We start from the raw sequence: 19051 nt of genomic DNA on the forward strand, positions 1-19051 counted from the left end.
AGATGTTTCCTGTGTAACGAGCAGTTTTACTTTTGATGTATTGTGCTGTCAATGCTGTCATAATTTTGTTGAAGTGTTGATGTGCAGGACGTATGAGGATTTTATAGTGTTTTTTTAATCTTCATTCAAATAAACAGATAAGACATCCAGTTGATTCATAGCAAAGTGAAATGATAGATGATTATTTACACTGAGGATCAGCTGACGAGTGTATAAATGTCACAACACTGGTGAATCCAACTTGCTGCAGAGTAGAATAACTGACCAGACAAAACAGATTTGAACTTTTAATGTTTATTATTATTAAAAATAACATCTGATCTTAGATTAAAAGACCACAATAATGAAAAGGTGACATTTACAGAGACATGGCAGCAAAGTTGAATCTTCACTTGCAGTACCTGTCTGCTTTCATCTTGCTTCTCCTGTAATGAAAAAAAGATCAAATGTTAAAGTCACAGTATGCAAACGATTATTTCATCCTCACGCCCCAAATTAAGACTCTTTGATTTTATTGTATCATACTGTATCAATGAGAATGATCATAAAGCACAACGAGAGCAAGCATTTTATAATAAATATATGGTGATCTTGTTTTCACACCTGTCAAGCAGACTTTCATGAAACTTCCCGTCCGTCCTGGCTTTCTTTAACGTGGAGGCGTCGTCCTCATTGACCCTGAGCCGCCGATCTTGAAAACTCTGAAACTTCTTCCTGTAATTCACACAACAACATTAACAAGACAAATACCGATGGTTAAAAACCACAAAACCACAAAATGTTGCGACTCTAAGACTCTAAGCAGCTAAATCTTAATGAGCCCATGTATTAACTAAAGCAGAGTATTTAACCGTTGACAGTGGCTAAGCCTGCTAGCTGCCACACACCAACATATATACAACTGTTATCCCCAGAAACATTAAAGTCTCAGGTAGCACTGTACTGTCACAGGCTTTAAGGACGTATTCCTCCACGAATTCCATCTCTTTTGAATGTGCCTTCAAATTAAACTTTATTAAATATCTTGCTATAAAACAACCGAGGCACCTTGTCAGAAACTTCTTGGATATTTAGTTTGCCTGTCTATGTTTTATGATTCCCCGGCTGCACTCCATCCTGAAAGGCATTTCAGACGCTTAACACTACATCAAGACGCAGGCTCAAGGGCAGCCATTATCAACATGTCAACATGACGAGTCCATTTCCCCAGCATTCATCTAAAACAAATAATAGAGCGGGAGCGCAAGCCGAAGCACGCTGAGCGAAAAATAGCAGCTTCAGATTTATTGCCTGGAACTCGATGGGCTACGGACGGGTCGTATATAAAAACACTAACAGCATCGGAAGCTAAACGGTGGTAATGTTTGCTTCCTCATTCCACTCAAACAACACTCCATCAATTGCATCTTTAACGCGCGTGATTGAAGAGGAAGTAGCTGAGATGCGTGATCTCACCAGGGATGACTTCTTGTTGGCCAATTCTGGTCAGTCATAAAACAATGTGTGGATGATGGAAGGGAAATAACATATTCTTATCTTCCGAATGAAGTAATTTAGCATTTATTCTCGAGGATCCTACGAGGTAAACTACTTCAACGGTGTAATGTCAAACCATCCAGATATTGAATTTGATTGCTTTGATTTTTTTATTCTAATCAACAACTCAAAACCTGAGAGACATAATATGTGCTACAATATCACGATATATTCTATGTAGTTCAACTCACACAAGAGAAATTATAAATATAGTATGAAAATATAAATATATCCCTCGCTTTGAGTAAATCTCTTCTAAATCTACATAAAAACACATAAGAAAACACAGAAATCATACAATTCCATAGAGAAATCCTGAAAAGGGACATTAACATTACCACAAATTATTCTAACAATATGATGATACCTGAACTTTAACTCAAACACTGCCCCTCAAAATAATGACACCCAAACCACAGGAGGTCAAAATATTTCATCCCCCTCAATTTGAGATTCACAAAGATAACGATCTGCTCAATCTTTCTCTTCAAGATGCTAATTTGAAGGAAATGGATCTTAAATTGGTCATGAATAAAAGGCTTCACTTATTAGAGAGTAAGAGTTCCAACATGGGTTTCCCTCATTAGTTTGCGATCGGGCTGGCTGTGTAATGAGTCCGCACTCTGTTACTCACACATAATTGATCTCACAGGACTTCACATTGCCCTTGTCCTCATCTGCAATATCATCTTTACGCTTGACCTCTCGGTCCGCACTTGATCTGATCTGGAGAGAGGAGGAAAAAAATAAAACAAAAAGAGATTAAATTTCAATACCTGGAGTCCCCTGAAGTGAGGGGGTCACAAACATTTTCAAGAGTCAGGTCGTCGCAGAGATCACAGGCTTAAAATGAACGGATTAACATGCAACCTTGTGGATAAACACACGATTTACACATCACCTTCAACATCTCGCCGTCCCCCGCACTCTTGTTCTTGGCAACAATGTCCCCGCTGTCACTGTAGGAGATGAAACAGCTATTTGCTGCCATGAGAGCCATTTTGTCCTGAGGCAGAACAGAGAGGAAACAGAGGAGAAGGCAGTAGATTAGACAGAATTGCAGTGGGATTGGTTGGAAGGTCTCCTGATATTTGATGTAAGAGAGGCTCGAGGTTGTGCCAGGCCTGTTGTTTATAGGTTCAACAAAGCATCAAGGTGAGCAACGCGCTGCAGTGTTAAGTGTTAATGAATTAGCTGCTCATGGCTACAGCAAAGTGTTTCTCTCACAGGCTGAACTCCAGTCCACCCTGAGGCGAGATGCGAAAGGCAGAGGAGCCCTTACATGATACATCCCAAATATAAAACATTTGTATTTATTCAAATTTCAAATATCAATTACTGGTCACATGAGCCTTCACACAAATCAAACATTTACCTACACAAACAGGTTAATTTAGTAAAGTACTTACGGGCATTTATCACTTTTCTTCTGACATGAATTACTGAGCTTGATATTTAAATATCAGTTGCAGCTGTAGGTATCTGTACTTTCCCCAAACCCGAGTTAACTTTTATAAAAATGTTGCTTCATCCAACAAATATAGTTTTATATCATCCTCTGGTTATATGAATTACAACAGATTCAACTTAACACAGATAAAACATTTGTAAATAATGCACAGGTGTCGCGGAATTTGAATCTTTGCCCTGACTTTGTAAGTAATGTCACTGCAAGAAATATTTGCTTAGTGTCTGGTGTGAAGTTTATCTCCTGTACTCAGTGAGAAAACTTTGACAATATGAAGAATTCTAATTATAGTTTGTTGTATTTGTTACAGTGGCAGCTCTTCTGGTTCAGGAAGCTGGGGATCATGGGTAATTTCCACGAGCGTTCCAGTTCAGTAAGTGGGACGACGCAGTCAGAGCTGCTGTCAACACACAGACTGTTTTTTTTCTCTACATGAAATCCACTTAACCTCACAGACACAGAGCCCAACAGATGAATCAGCACATGTGGCTGCAGAGGGCGCTGTTGCTCAATACAAGTTACACAGTGTTACTTTAACTGATGGCCTCATTAGATCACGACGGCAAAATAAGGAAACATTTAAAGATTCACTCACATCCTGGAAGACTGGCTCCCATTGTTCCCTGGCACCAATGGCATCAGAGCGGCCCACCACCAAACCCTCAGAGTTGATGCCCAGGTATTTGCCATATCCAGACTTCAGGGCTATTCTGCAACAGCAAAAAGAAATAAAAAAAGAAATTCACAATTTTTCCGTGGCCCCGGAGGAGACAACACAAGGTCTGCTAATCTAATGTTCGTAACATCATTAGCTTTTCCTGGAGAGTGACAGGAAAGGTGAAACCACCACATGAGAAACAGATCTCTGACAGACAGAACCTCTTCAAGGAGACGCCGCTCGTGGAAGCATGAATTACTTTTCTGCATCTAGACGATACAAACAAATCCTTCATAGAAAATGCATAAGTAGGGTAATAAATCTGCAGGAGGAGGACTATCTGTGGATGCAAACACACAGTTTGTGTACTCACCGTGTATCAGAGACTTTGATGGCAGTAAACTGCTCTGGAGGGTCGGGTCCTTCATCATCTGAAACACACAGAACGAGTTCGACCTTTTAAGTGTTTGTTTGCTTTTCACATTTCTGTGAAAACTGTCATCTTCAACTGTTAGTTTTTCCATTTGCTTTATGTCATATTGTGATTTCTGACTAATCACTTATTTTCAGTTTGTTCGTTTTAAATGTTTGACTTTTGTTTAGCACATTCATCTTCCTGTGTACACGTGGGACCCATACGAGACAGTAAACTCCTCTCACCGGACTTATTTTATAAAATTTCACACCAGTTCCATATTTTTTTAAACATTCAAACCCTCTGGCTATGCAGCGCTGTGCAGATCTCGGACCACGTCGTGATATGGAAGCTGCTGTGTTGCATTTAAATGCTTTGTTTTAAATACTGAGGTCTCCTGGGCGCCCTGTGATTTCATAAAACTGTGACCTGCCTGTGATCAGGTCACTTCCTCACTTTTAGAATGCATCAGAGCGTGATACGGGCATCTGGTCGAGGAGGAGCAGAGTCGACTAGACATTAACGCAAGAAGAATTGAAAAGCAGGAGTAAAATATGATATAAGCTGCTTTTCAAAAAGGCTTATTATCTGTTGTATACATCAGAGAATGACCCTCAGATTTGGCTGAGAGACCCTCAGCGTGTTTCCTTTGACCTGCAGGTGAACAAGAGCGTTTTTTTTCAGCTTTCTCAAAGGCTGCATCGTGCACACCGTGCTGCTGGTGCAGAACATCCAGTAAAGAGGGGAAATCTATAATCTCTCTTTCTATACTGCTAGCTTGCCTTCTCTTTCATCTCCTAGAAACAAGCTTATGTGCATGCAGATGACGAGGACCCACTAAGGGAGTTGGGATGCTTCAATCTCTGAAGCGTTTTCACTGGTTCTCACAAAACGTGGGCTGAATTAATTGTGAATAGCGTCTCTCTCTCTCTCTCTTCCCGGGCAGACTGGTGCAATGTGAACGCAGCAACACTCCCTCAGAAGTGCCCCAAGGCAGGAGTGGGTGAAAACTCTGAGTTAGCTCCGTCCTTCCCCTCAAGTCAACCCTGCTTTGCAGTCTGGTGTCTGGATTTCCTGCTTAAATCCTTTTTGTATTTGGGACTCAACGCAAATACCCCCCACTTTATCCCCCAACACCTGAAGCCTCAGGGTCCGCAGTATTTCTTGTCTACAATATTGTCCTAACTGTTTTTATTATACATGTTATCCAATATGTCATTCACTTTGCAAAAACCAATTAAAAACACACCTTTAGAGTCTCTGCTGTAACCTAGTAGTGAAGACAACTGCACCGCTTGCCTCATAACTTGCATTGTTAGATTTAATTGTTCGTCTTTACTCACATGGACATGCCTTGGCTTTAAAAAGACGGATGCTCAAAAGATGGTAATTACTTTCTCCATTAATTGCTTTGTGTAAAACATGTCAAGAAATATTGAAAAATGTTCCACAGCCCGGAGCGATGTATTAAAATCATCTTGTTTTTTATTTTATCTCCCTTAATAAATAATGACCCTAAAGGATGATTGTTAGTTTTTAATTAGAGATTGTGTTGAGTCATTACAGGGAAAACATTTTTTAAAATGGTAACACAACATCATTATATCATCACAATCACATGTGATGGACAATGACAGTGAGTTACTCCCCAGGCAGTGATGTCTGTGACATACAAACATAAGCAGGAAAACTCATGGAACTCCAGTAGAAATGCACATGGAATTACTAATAAAGGAATTATATGATCCAACCAACCAACAAAAACTGATCAAACAGTATCAATCAAAAGGAATTCTTACAGTAGTTGAAGTTGTTATTAAAGCACAAAACATTCATGGGAACCTTAGTATAAACTGCATTGCGTTGAGAAACATCTATTTCATTCTGTGATTACACAATATATATACATAACTGACTTGCTTACCTTTGTGCGGTGCACCGACTGTGAAAAGTCCAGTATCCACGGCATGGATGTACGAGTTGTTCTGCATTTCTATCGCAACCATTCCCGTAATTTCTCCAAAGTTGTTGACTGACCACCACCCATCTGTTGAGCAGAAACAGCCAGGTCAAAATGTGCAATGACACGTCATCACTGTTTGCTTTAAAGTCACAAAAACATGAAGGTGTGATCTCCACACAGAGGATTTCTTCTTTTTTGCAGTAAACTGTGCTGATATAAGACATGAGCTGTGTTTAGGATTAGAGTTTTTGAAAATCTTGATTTGGATGCTTCCTCAGCTGAAACCCTGTTTACCTCAGGGTGGAGGATTACTTGTAGCTGGTTCTTCAAATTTTTGTGACAAACGTGAGCAAAAATTATAATATAGCCCCTAAAGGTTTGGCAGTGAACATCTCTACATATAAAATCCAAATACAGACAGTGTTCATAGAGTGTCCATAGACAACAGCTACATTTAATGTATTGTTGATCTGGTGAAAAACTGTTGGTATCAGGCTCATATCTATAAATACTAAGAGTTTATGACCATGAAATTGTTTCTCTGTTAATAATTCAAACTTTCCAAATTACACACGTTAAAATAAATCTATGTGGTCGTGAAAAATCAGAATGGTAATATTGGCTCCACATGTGCAAAAGTTGTGTAAAGACATTTTATCAAACGTCTCTAACTGATTTTCTCTCATAACAAATATAAATGTCCAAATAAAGTAGATAAACACACCAACGACATCAGGTTTTTGTTCATCATCTGTCGCTTTTCTTTTCTTATCCTTGTGCTTTCTCTTTTTCCTGTGAAGAAAAAAAAATATTGCAATCACGTCAAATGCTAATTCAAGATGTGGCTGTCAAATGTTAGATTACACAGGTTGACCTTGTAAAATAATATATATTCAGACTCGGGTGCTGCCGTTCCAGGGAACAGGTGAATATATTTTCCTTGAAATGCATCTGCAAGGCTCTGGATATCAAAACCAAATCAATGAAATCATTCAAATTTCATCACAAATTAAAGTTTTAGAACATGAACTCCAGGAAAACCTCGACTCTTAGGACTCTTAATACATTTTGTGGAGCTACAGCGTAAAATTCAAAGGTTTTTTTTGTGTGTGATACATGAAAATAAAATCATCACAATGAAACAAATGACATTTAAGTTGAATTTTATGGATTTATAAGCAAATAACAATTATATGAAGAATTGTGTGACTTTAATTTTGATAAGCTGTTCAAAGTGGTGACAATTTATTTATGAATAAATACACAATAATTATATAAGAAGTTTACATAAGTACAAATACTTTCTATTTGTCATAACAATGGAGTCTGCTGTAATCTAACATCATTCTGCAACTTCTAGGTTATTTCTCTGTGATCATATCAATGGACCCCAGTTCTACTACTAATATCACAAATAATTACATACATAACAATATTCCATTCAACATTTTAAGGACACATCATTGTTTGTTTGTCCAAAATTGAATGATGGTTGAGATGTTAGCTGTTAGCATTAGTGCCAGTGTGTTAGCTCGCCTCGGACAGCAGACTGAGCTCCACAGTCTGTGAAAAGCTTTTGAACAATCGCTGTGTTGATACTGAGCTGCTAACACTTTCAACTTTTAACCAAGTGTCTGATCGCACACAGAAAAAGTAAAGTTCATCGCAGCCTCCTCGTTCTCGCCTCTGCTGCTGTAGCTAGCTAGCTAGCTAGCTAGCACAGGTTGTTGACATCCACTCGGTTAGCTCGTAATAAAGATGGAGGCCGCGGGGACGCGTGCTGCTCAGTGAGGAGACGAACTCACCCTTTGTTGAGACCCTTCAGAACCAGTTTGGTCGATTTCACGTGTGAATATTCAGCCATGCTCTGCACCGAGCCTGGAGGTTAGCAGGTTAGCACAGCTAGCAAACACCGAGGGCTACTACGGTGGTCGCAGAGGGACATTCAAACTCCAAACCCGTTCACCGAAAGGGCGATTTCATAACAAGGGTACAGTAGAGTACTAATCTCTTTATATACAGTCTATGGTACTAATACAGATGTACTCTATCGCAGGTACTGCAAGAGTACAAGTAAAGGGATAATATTTAGTGTAAGGAAGAAGAGTATTATTTCCGCAGATATTAGTCTCGTGCAAATGATGTATTGTAAGATATTAAATTTAATAAAACTGATGCATCCCTGTGTGACCAGTGTTATACTGGTTTTGTGCATGGTGAGATAGTTTGATCCAGTGGTTCCCAATAGGGGGGAGACATAAACACTTTCTTCTGAGTCTTACAGCAGATAGATAAGAGGCGAACAACAGAGATATTACAAAATAGAATAAAAATCTGAAATAAAAAATACAGATACATACTTATTACCCACCCTTCACTACAGATAGAATACCATGAGCAGGAAGTAACTAGACATTAAAACTGTCAAATAAATCTAACAGAATAAAATATATAGCATAACAAGTACCTCAGAAGTTCTTAAGTACTTGGTGCAGAATATGAACAGAAATACCTGCACTCTGCAATACAATACAACATGTCACTGTCATAATACCAGTCCTGTAACATTATAAAACTATTTGACTTGTGTTAATACAAATGAAATGGAAATTGTTCTGTAGTAATTATTACAACTGTAGTTTGTGATGAAATCGTAATTGAATGCTTGGATTCCATTGTGTCCCCAACGATTAGTTTTCTTTCAGATCACACGAGCTCACCCATAGTCCTCCCCAGTCCGCATACATTTCACAACCTGGCCTGAAGAGCGGTGTCCTCATATAACTGTTGATGCTAATATCGTCTCATTAAACAGGAATGGTCCAATCAGGGCCCTGCGACAGGAGGCGATAAATCATTTGAAGACACTGTCAAGAAGTAAAACAAATTAGACAGAGGCTTGTGTTTTCTGCCCGCTGCAGTAAAACTCACCTGGTAAGAACTCCATCATCTGACAGAGAGGAGAGAAAAGTGAGTGATGAAAATCTGATGAAAGCTGCTCAGAACCAGGCAGATTTACCAAAACAGAACACGTCATGACTGACGCAGGAGGGAAACTACAGTAATACCCCAGCGAGAGTCCTGATGCTGCTGTCCCCGGAGAAAAGAAAGTTTGAGTCAGACAGTTTGGAAGCTTAATCTGGTCAGAAAAAGTCCTGGGAGCTTTGAGGAAGTTGGCCAGAGGGGTTTTCAGAAGTCATGATTCAACATTTTCCCCCTGAGCTGTATTTGTGCTCTGGTCGTTTGTCAAATTCAATGATGCTTTGACAGCAATCCCTGTTGTTGATGGGATTTAGCAGTCGTAACTTGTTCTGAGGAAGCTGAGTGGTTAAGCCCATAAGTATTTAGAAAGAGCTGAAGGAAGACAGCGTCAAGCAAAGTGCTGTAACTCACACAGCACCTGATACAGAGAAGCTACAGCAGCATCTGTCTTCAGGCTTTTAATATAAACACAGTACTTTCTGTTATAGAACCTTTTATCGGGAGTTGATGGTGGAAGTAAATGTTAATAAATTCTGTACTGGTGAGTTACACATCACTTTTAAAGCTGCTAGAACAACATTTGTGTTGCTGTAGCAGGCTTCCATTTGGTGGTGCATTTCGTCTACTTGTTAGGGTGTATATGTTTGGAAATACACTTTACACAGATATAAAGAATATATATATTTGTGTTTTTTCATCCCTAACATCCATCCATCCATTATCTATACTGCAGTTCCTGTGTGGCCGAATGAACCAAGACTGGAATTCTAAGCATCACATTTTTAACGTTCGCAAAACAGCTGCAATGCTAAATACTAAATTTAGAAGAGTCCTTGAGTTCACAGTATATCTACTATGGTGGTTGACAATATTAGCCACAATAAGGTAAAGGCCACCCAAAGCCAAGTATGGCTCAAAGATTCCTGAATGTCTAAAATAGCATTAACATTTTTAAGTTGTTCATAAATTGATTTTATGCATTGAGTGTTTTGCAGCTCTTTTCCAGACTTCAGTGGTCGGACAGTCCTTTATTAAATGAAGTTAACAATTAAGTTGTTCTTGGTGACAATATCAAAAAGATCCAAGTATCTTGTTCATGTGTTGAGCGTCCAATGAAAGTGACATCCTGAATTTAATGTCCAAGCAGAATAACATTTCAGAAAAGGACAGAAAAAGAAAATCAGCCACTAACTTCCTGTCCTGTACTTCCTGTCATATATTTATCGCCTCGCAGACGTGTCACAACATCACTAATCCCCAACAAAGAAAAGTTTGACGGACTGAAAATCCTCCTCACAACACGTGGGACGATGCAAGTGATGCAAATAATAATCAAAGAGTATTACCCGTGGTCTAAATGTTAGATCTGTCATCTGGTGAAGGATGAGTTAATCCAGCAACACTCCCATGTCCTTTGTGTCTCTCATGTCCTTGTTAAAGTGCTTTTTGTCTAACAAGTCTGCCTGCTCCATTAGCTGCCTCTCAACTGTGAAAAAGCACATCTATCATCCTCCTGCATGCACAGAACGAAAGCCCACACCAGCGCTGACAAGGAATTAACTCATTCTCGTGGAGGTGAAATCTTCCTCGTGTTTGTTTTGTCTAAAAATTTTGCGTAAAACAAATTATGACAAAGTTCATTTTATATCTCATTTGAGGTTTTACTTTTTAATCAGCCCATTGGTCCACTGACTGATTGCCTGGAGCCATTCATGGTTTTCAGAGGATACATCCCAATTCATCTAGTGAAACTTAAACTTTTTTACGTAGCATGACTTTGAGTAAAGAATCAGAATTCTTAAGAACACAACACAAAGAAACCTACTCAGAAGGAAACATTGGGAAACACAGGAGAGAGCTCAGCAGAGACCACACAAGAGGATCTGGTGAAGAAGAGGAGGAGCGTGAGCTGGTGTATTTATACACACTGACTGATTGGTGATGAGGTGAAGGTGTGGTGAGAACCTGACGACATGGCAGGAAGTGAAGCTGCAGACCATGAACAGAGGGAAAACCACAATAAAACAGGAAGTGACAAATAAATGTTAAGTGGTGTTCCATCTGGTTTGCATGTCCCCCCCCCTGTATCTGCAAGTATTCAGGCAGGAGCCACCTGAGCCCCCACTGATCACAATTTGCCAATGTGGATTTCAGGCAGCCCCCTATATTGAGTCAAAACTAGGTATTTATGACTCATGCATATATGTATGGGTCCGATGAACAAAGCAGACATATGGTGAGGGTTCACTTTTCCTCGAGAACTTGGTTTTCTTTGCAAAATTCAACAAGAAGTGTCTCCAATCCCAAAAAGTATTTAGTTTTAGGTTAAATGAATAAAACTATTCTTGAGGATGTTCTTGAGTTTGTTCGTATAGGTGTGAATGTGAATGGTTGTTAGTCTCTGTACGGCGGCTCTTTGATACCTGTCCAGGATCCTTCCTCACTTCTCCTCCACGTCAGCTTTGATTGGCTCCAGCCCCAAGAGAATAAGCGTTATAGAAAAGTGCTCAGCCCTTTTAGAAACCTTGGTAGTCATCAACTCAGATCTTAAATTAAACAGCCACATTAACACAGTTACAGAGTCATCTCATTACCACCTTAAGAACATATCAAGGATGAAAAGGACTTAAGTCTCAACAGGATTTAAAAAAACCTGTCCATGCATCTTTATCTTCAGCCGACTTGAATATTGTAACGTTGTTTTGACAGCTCTCTCAAAAAAATCGATTGGAAAGCTGCAGCTTATTCAAAACGCTGCCGCTCGAGTCCTCACTAACAACGAGAGAGTGGATCATATCTCTCCAGCTCTGAGATCTTTACCCTGGGTCCCTGTCCGTCAAAGAATTGACTTCAAAATCCTGCTGTTGGTTTATAAAGCTGAATTGTTATGGGTCTCCTGCTACGTTAGGAACCATCCAGGCCCCTCAGGTCGTCTGGAACCGGTCTGCTGTCTGTCCCCCGGGTCAAAACTAAACATGGAGAAGCAGCGTTCAGTTTAAATCAACGCTATTTTCATTCTTATTTTATCCTGTGATTAAAGATTTTAATTTATTTTTAAGTGACAATTTGTCGTGGTGCCTTTATATTCTGTGTGAAGCACTTTAAATTGTCTTGTTGTTGAAATGTGCTCCACAAATAAACTTGCCTTGTCTAAGCGATGAAAGATGATAACTTCACATCCTCACACAGTGGGAATCTTTAATTGGGATCACAACTGGAGAACAAAAGCTATCTTAGGAAACGTAACATTAAATGGCTCCTGCTTGTCGTTATGTTGTACGAGCTAATGAAATGTCTTCTGACGTCCTTCCCACGTCGTCTAATTATTCCTCTCGGTTGTATCGTTTGTACCTCTCTCTCCCCTCCCGTGCCTCTTTCTGTTGTTTTTCCATTTTCATCCTTCTCTTAAAAAACTTTTACCCACGAAGTCACTCCCGTCTCCCCTCTCCTCACCTCACCCCTCTAGCCCTCGGCCCCCTGACCCCCTGCCGTCCCACATCTGTCACTTATAATCCTCCTCCGAGGATTTAGGTGATGGGGGGGGGGGTTAAGTTGCTGACAGTGTGAAGCAGGTGTTTTTTTTCAAGTGGCAGCTTGCTGTTACATTGCACTATGGCCACACTCTCACTTTGTCAATGTCACCGTTCCTTCACATCGTGTTTCCTCCGCTGGTTTCTGACGCGTGTTTGTTGCAGGTTTGCAAAGGTTTAAGATGTGGACATCTGAGAGCGGGAGGCAGATGAAGATGGATCGAGCGGCTCCACGCCCCCGGGGCCGCCTACTTAAAAATGGCGTAATGATGTAATTTCCTGACTGAGAGGGACGCTGGGGAGGAGACGGAGATGTCGGACAGGTGGGGAATTTTAATGTATGACCTATTTAAGCCATTAAGCCCGTGTGATGTTACTTAGGTAAGATGTGAAACAAATCACAGCACATAAAGGTCCATGTAAGAGCTTGATAAATGACAGTTATTCAATCTTATTTATCATCCCTCAAGTTTTTCTTTTCTTTTTTAAATATCATAAAAGCTGCAACGATGAAGCTTCACTTGAATAAAAGGACTTTGTCGCGCGGTAATTACGTGATGGAATATTGCTTGTCGGTTGTGATTGAACACAAAGTGAAAAGGAAGGCTGGTCGGAGGAGAAACGTGCATATTTACTCCTGCATTATTAAATGAAGGGTGCAAAAGCATTTATTAACATCACAAGACACAATTAAAAAGATTAACTTGAGAGGTGCAAGGAGAGCTATTTATCTCCGGACGAATGGAGCGCTCCCCTAAATACATTTCATGCTGGGCTGGACTGCAGTATTACTCGACTTCATGGAGCTCTGGGCCTGGAAATTGACTATAGTCTACAGTCGTTTAGAGGTCTTATGGCAATTTTGCTGCAGGATATGGACGTGGGGAGTTCAGAGGATGGATAAACGCCTGTGACATTTCCCGGCAGAAACAGAATCCACTAACCCCTTATTTGATGCTTTCTCTTAAATCTCTCTGTGCTGAATGTGATGTTTAGTGACAACCTGCTCGGCTTCATTTAAAATGTAGATATTGGCTCTTGAATCGCAGCTGAATGATGCCTCCAACTTTCTGTCTCTTCGCCACAAGCACAAGCTAAATATCTTCCTGAACACTAGATAAAGCCGAGCGGGTTAACGTGAGATCCTGAAGAGATCTCTTAAAGAGAGCAACAATCATAAAACATCATGCTATCAATGACGTCTTTCAAACACATGTTTCTCGTCAAGGTTATAGAGGAAATAAAAGATGTTGAAAACTTTTACAGCCTTTTACAGGCTGTTGCCCTTGATGACTGCACTCAGTGCCAGGGTTTTATAAAAAGCACACTGGCTCCTGTCTAATTATAAACTCCCTGAAACCAGTCATTTTGTGAGCCAGTGAATTCAACTTTTTTTGAGGGGTTGGAAACCTTCTTCACGGCTCGATATAGCATTGCAGGGTTGCAGCGAGCGTGCATGTTTCCCAGTTTAAACGATGACCTGCATACATCTGCCTCTCTCTCTTGCTGTCTCTGCACCAGTGACAGTGGCTGTGGTATTTGCTCTGAGTGGTTAGCATCTGTGGCTCTGCTCTGTTGGCTTACGCAGCCTTGTTCTTGCTTCAGAGCTTCCCCAAATCCCTGCTCCACTCCGTCTGTCACTCTCCCCCCCCCCCCCTCTCCCCTGTCTTTCCACTCTGCGCTCGTCGTCCAAACACTCTTTTCAACTCCATCTTCACAGACCTTGAGATTGCCTTCCATCAGTTGTGAATGTTAAAAGAGACTAATTTATTATCCAACCCGGGTCCCTCTGCAGCAGGGCCGATGGAGGAAGGCAGTCAGGCTGCATTAATGACTCACTCCGGTCCTGGAGTTCTGCACGTTTTCACTGGGTGGCAGTATTCACACGTTGCTCCATGCGTCAGGCAGGAGCCAGCTAAGGGCCAGCGTGACATGCTCCCCACTGATCACAATTTGCCAATGTGGATTTCAGGCAGCCCCCTATATTGAGTCAAAACTAGATATTTTGGACTCATGCATATATGTATGGGTCAGATGAACAAAGCAGACATATGGTGAGGGTTCACTTTTCCTCGAGAACTTGGCTTTCTTTGCAAAATTCAACAAGAAGTGTCTCCAATCCCAAGAAGTACTTAGTTTTAGGTTAAATGAATATGATTATTCTTGTGGATGTTCTTGAGTTTAGCTCTGTGATAGCAAATAAACAACCTCATTTACACACTCCATGGGTGGTGCATTCTCTCCCTCTTATTATTACACTTCTCTTAATAAACTGATTGCACCCTTTTCTGTTTCCAATTAAACTCAGCTGAAGGTTTTTTAGCACTTGATGATAAATGCTGTTTCACATCAAACATGGCACCTCCAGTGTAACATCTCTGACGCTCTCCGCAGTAATTTGCCCTTTCACTGGTTGTGGCTGTGCAGCATCGAGTCGAAAAGCCTCTCAGAATGTGAGGGGAGTGGCTGAATAATTCACAGTCTTGTGTATTTTTAAACTCATCCTTACATTTATAATGCAGAGAATCATATGACACTGACACGCTGTTAATCTTTTAGCGTCTGCACATCTCTGTAGGCTTTTATCGGTGAATCACTGCCAGTTAGCAAACACATGCGCGCGCACACACACACACACACACACATTGAAACACACGTCTGAAAAAAGTGAGATGTGTGAGCCTGTTTTCATTTCTCAACACAAGCACAGATGGCCTTGTGTTTTCCTCTCGTCTTTGTACCAGAAAGAAGTAACTCGGTTTGACATCACCTGCGACTAAACTGGCAGGAATCCATCAGAGGCTTTAAATCTAAAAAAGTGACCAGTGCAGAGAAATTATATTTCACCATCATCATCATCATCATCATCATCATCCATCCTAAGTTATTTGGAAGATTAAAAGACAGCGTGTCTCTGTAATTACGCACCTCTGTTTATTAGGCGGTCTGCACTGGTGTACAGCACACGGCAGAGTGAGAGGAGATGGGATGAGGCGGGACATGAATCACCAGCTGGATCTGAACCAGGTTTGAACCCACAGTCTCACAAGCATATGGTAATCATGCAATAATGAACTGTTGTCTGCTGAGCTCTCTGCAAGGTGTTCTCCCTAACATATTGCAGTGGGTCTGTTCATATTGTGGCGGCGTTGGCACACACACACACACACACACACACACAGACACACACACACACACTGGCGTACAGCTCTCTTTGAATAAGTCCCTTTTAATAAATAATTTTTAATTTCTTGCAGCAGTGCTGTTATTTAAACATTTAAAATATGTATCAGAAAGAATAAAGTAAACTTGTGCACCATGTTGTTTTTTTTCCCATCAACATACTGAAAAAACCGTCAGGTGTGTATTTGATATTTTTCCAGAGCAATTCATTCTGACCATTTGTCCTCCCTCACAGCCTCCTGTTGTGGCAGCTGAAGCACAATTAGGACATTTATGGCTATCAACAAGGTGGGATTGCTTTCTGCACAACATTCACAAGATTACTTCCCCAGGTGCCGACGAAAACTGGACTCATACATCAAAATCAAAAGAGAATCGCAGCACACTGCGAGGCGACGTGCCAGTATTCTTAATAGGTTCATGTATTTATTAAATCTCATGCGCAGCTGTGTGAACAGCTGGTTTCAACACTGAGAGTATTTACGGTTATGTTTAGGTAAGTAAAACCATTTGGTTGAGGTTAAGATTGTGTTCACAGTTTAGCATTAAAACTGACTTACAATACGAGAGGCAGGAGACAGGATGTAAACTCAGGGCTTTGGTGTTTAAACACGTTCTTTTTAATGGTCCTCCATCACACCTTGGTTTCTGGTGCAGAAATTAATTGTCGCATTGTTTCCTGCATTGGTGCCAAGTATTAGCAAAGAATAGAAGTTACAAATTAGTTGCATATAAATGTAATTTACCAGAAGGGGGTGAGAGGGATTCAAGCTGCTATCCGTGGGAAATAAAGAGAATTGAATTTGAGGTTTGAGGTTTTTAAATGCTGGTCCACATAAACATATTCTAGAATTACTGCCCTGCAGTTCAACTGAAAGTCTACGCCAGATGTAATGAAATTCATGACAGGAGCTACTGATATATCTGTGAACTTGATCTTTGACCCTCAACCAACAAAATCGAATCAGTTCATATTTGAATCCAAGTGAACGTTTGTATCAAATACAAAGAACGACCCTCAAGGTGTCCCAGAGAAATCACCTTCAGAAGGCAAAAATAAAATGTTTGACCTTTGACAAATCAAAATCCTCATCAGTTTATCTGTGAGTCCAAGTGAATCAATCAGAGTCCCTGGATGCAGCAACCTTGACCTTTGACCCTTGACCATCAAAATCAAAACAATTCATCCTTATGATAAACAGAACATATGTACCAAATTTGAAGAAATCCTTTTCAAGGCAATCTTGAGATGTCATGTTCACAAGCATGCAAACGGCTGCACGAACAGACGGACGCATAAAAACAGGTACACGCATTTATAACTCCCCAAGTCTATATTTCACAAACTGTGCCTCCAAACATCCTGGATGCCCGATGAACTCACTGGTTAAATAGAAGCTGCTGCATGTTTGTTGTAGACGACTGAAGTATTGATGAGAGCAGGCGATGTCACGTCGTTCCTTTCAATTAGAAACACTGCGGTTAGAAAATAATCAGCAGTTCAAGTGGAGAATCAATGTCGAATCCCTCAAAGATTTTTGTGACTCACCAACCTCCATTTCCCGGAGCCACTAAATGTGGGACCCACTATGATAATGACTCAGATCATTGTGAAAATACAATTTAGTTAAACTATTCGCTTGAATTGGAGCCAGTTTATTATAACACTTGAACAGCTAAAATAATGTTTAGAAAACCAGGGAGTCAGTTTTTCTACCCTCCACACACTTAAAAGATAAATAAGTCCCAGTGTGAATCTGTATGTTTAGCTATATGCTACATTATTTGAGTACTGACTGATACTGTATTGGCATCCTCTCTTCTTCTTCTTGCCCCATTTTAATCCCATAGAAACTGCGTTAGGCTTGTGCACAAAAGGCGTATTTTAGACACAGATTTGCATGTTTGGATTAGTAAAGCCTTGTAATGGAGGCTTGCAGAAAGCCACCATCTTGTTCTGACATCCACTAAACCAACGCATGGTTGCTTCTGCTTTTAACTACCAGACATTACTCATCTGTCTGTCTGCCCGCACAGATAATTTCTCACTGGGAGGAATTTGTTCTGTTGCTGATAAATGTGGGAAGTGGAGGGAAGAGTCTCCTTTTTTTTAAATTTCAATTATCAACTTCAGTAGCCAATCTCCTTGCCTTTAGAATGTCTTGTGAACAACAGCCACTAGATCAAATACAGTCATTTGCATTTCAGGCATGTGGAAAATTGATTGTTGGCTTTCTTTGTGCCGGAACCCCACAGACGACACCCAGCTGGATTCCAGTGCAATGGAAACACAATGTACATGAATGTAATACGGAAAAACAAATTATAGCAATTCCAACTCAAAGGCTTAAAGCCAGTTGCTCAAGAATGAGCTTTTTTCTTGAAACACTTGCTAAAGGGAAGACATGTGTCCTCTGGATTCTTCATCTGCTGGAAGACGCAGCTGCGAGCTTGTGAAAGTCACAGATCTAAGTGAAACCAACAAAAAGTTACACGTCGCTGCTGTCGCTTTTTCTGTCTCGCTCTCTTTTTTTCTATAAATCAATCGTGTGATTTAATCAAGAAAATACACGCAATGTGTTAATGAACAAATCTTGTGTCTGGATCAGTTAGTTAGACACACGTGTAAATAAATGTAACCAGGAGTTAATGATGTGCGAGAACAGAAATGATTGTGTCTTTGACGTAAATAAATACCAGTCTGAACAAATCTATTTCTCGTGTTCTGAGTTATCATCAATCAGAACGATACTGAAAACAGCCAAAACAGTTCGATTGGCTTCGGACAAAAACTTCTCCTCCTTCATTCCCTGCTATGTCCATACTGTTTGTCAGACTTGTTGACAATAGTAAAGATTGATAACTGATGCAATTGTGGGTAACTGGAGATGCTGAACTCTTATTACTGCTGTGGGAAACAATGGAAGTAGGTGTTTGTGAAGACTGACCGAACGCCAGATCAAATTGAGTTTTGCCTTTGATTTAAAGCTGCAGCTGCTTATTTTGGGGCCACACGTGTGTACGGTGGCCCTGAGGGTCAAAAGACAACAACATATTTTATGAAGGTTATTGTGTTTGCTAAAACTTTGTTGTGTTTTTAATCGTTGGGGCCACAACGCACATATTATCACGTTGTTAGTGATACCCTGTAGAGTATGTTCTTTTACACAAGGACACACATGTAATGCAACACAGTCCTGCTGATCTTTTTTCATTATTAAAGAAACTGAACAAAAATCTAAAATTCTCTGTCCTTGTAGCTCAGATTTGGCCCGAATCATCTGCTGAGAAAAACAAATCTATCTCTAGCTGCTAA

The 19051-nt window shown here is 40.3% G+C and overlaps 1 protein-coding gene across 1 annotated transcript; it reads right to left on the reverse strand.

Moving 5' to 3' along the window:
- Positions 1-278: 278 nt before the first annotated feature.
- frg1 (FSHD region gene 1) lies at positions 279-9030 on the reverse strand. The gene is made up of 10 exons (XM_069529466.1): positions 8972-9030; positions 7846-8874; positions 6765-6832; positions 6002-6124; positions 4036-4093; positions 3600-3714; positions 2438-2542; positions 2171-2262; positions 604-714; positions 279-425 (listed from the first exon to the last, which is right to left on the reverse strand). The coding sequence occupies exons 2-10, from the start codon at positions 7902-7904 to the stop codon at positions 389-391; spliced, it is 768 nt and encodes a 255-aa protein (XP_069385567.1). The 5' UTR covers positions 7905-8874; positions 8972-9030; the 3' UTR covers positions 279-388.
- Positions 9031-19051: the final 10021 nt, after the last annotated feature.

This window comes from Paralichthys olivaceus, chromosome 8 (assembly GCF_024713975.1).
Source record: "Paralichthys olivaceus isolate ysfri-2021 chromosome 8, ASM2471397v2, whole genome shotgun sequence".
Lineage (NCBI taxonomy): Eukaryota > Metazoa > Chordata > Actinopteri > Pleuronectiformes > Paralichthyidae > Paralichthys > Paralichthys olivaceus.

Excerpts from the sequence above, each read along its gene's own strand:
- frg1 (XM_069529466.1), bottom strand. The coding sequence starts at position 7,904 with ATGGCTGAATATTCACACGTGAAATCGACCAAACTGGTTCTGAAGGGT. Across the intron at positions 6,125-6,764 it reads ACAAAAACCTGATGTCGTTG|ATGGGTGGTGGTCAGTCAAC; the intron begins GTGTGTTTATCT and ends TCTGCTCAACAG. Across the intron at positions 4,094-6,001 it reads AGTCGGTGCACCGCACAAAG|ATGATGAAGGACCCGACCCT; the intron begins GTAAGCAAGTCA and ends TGTGTGTTTCAG.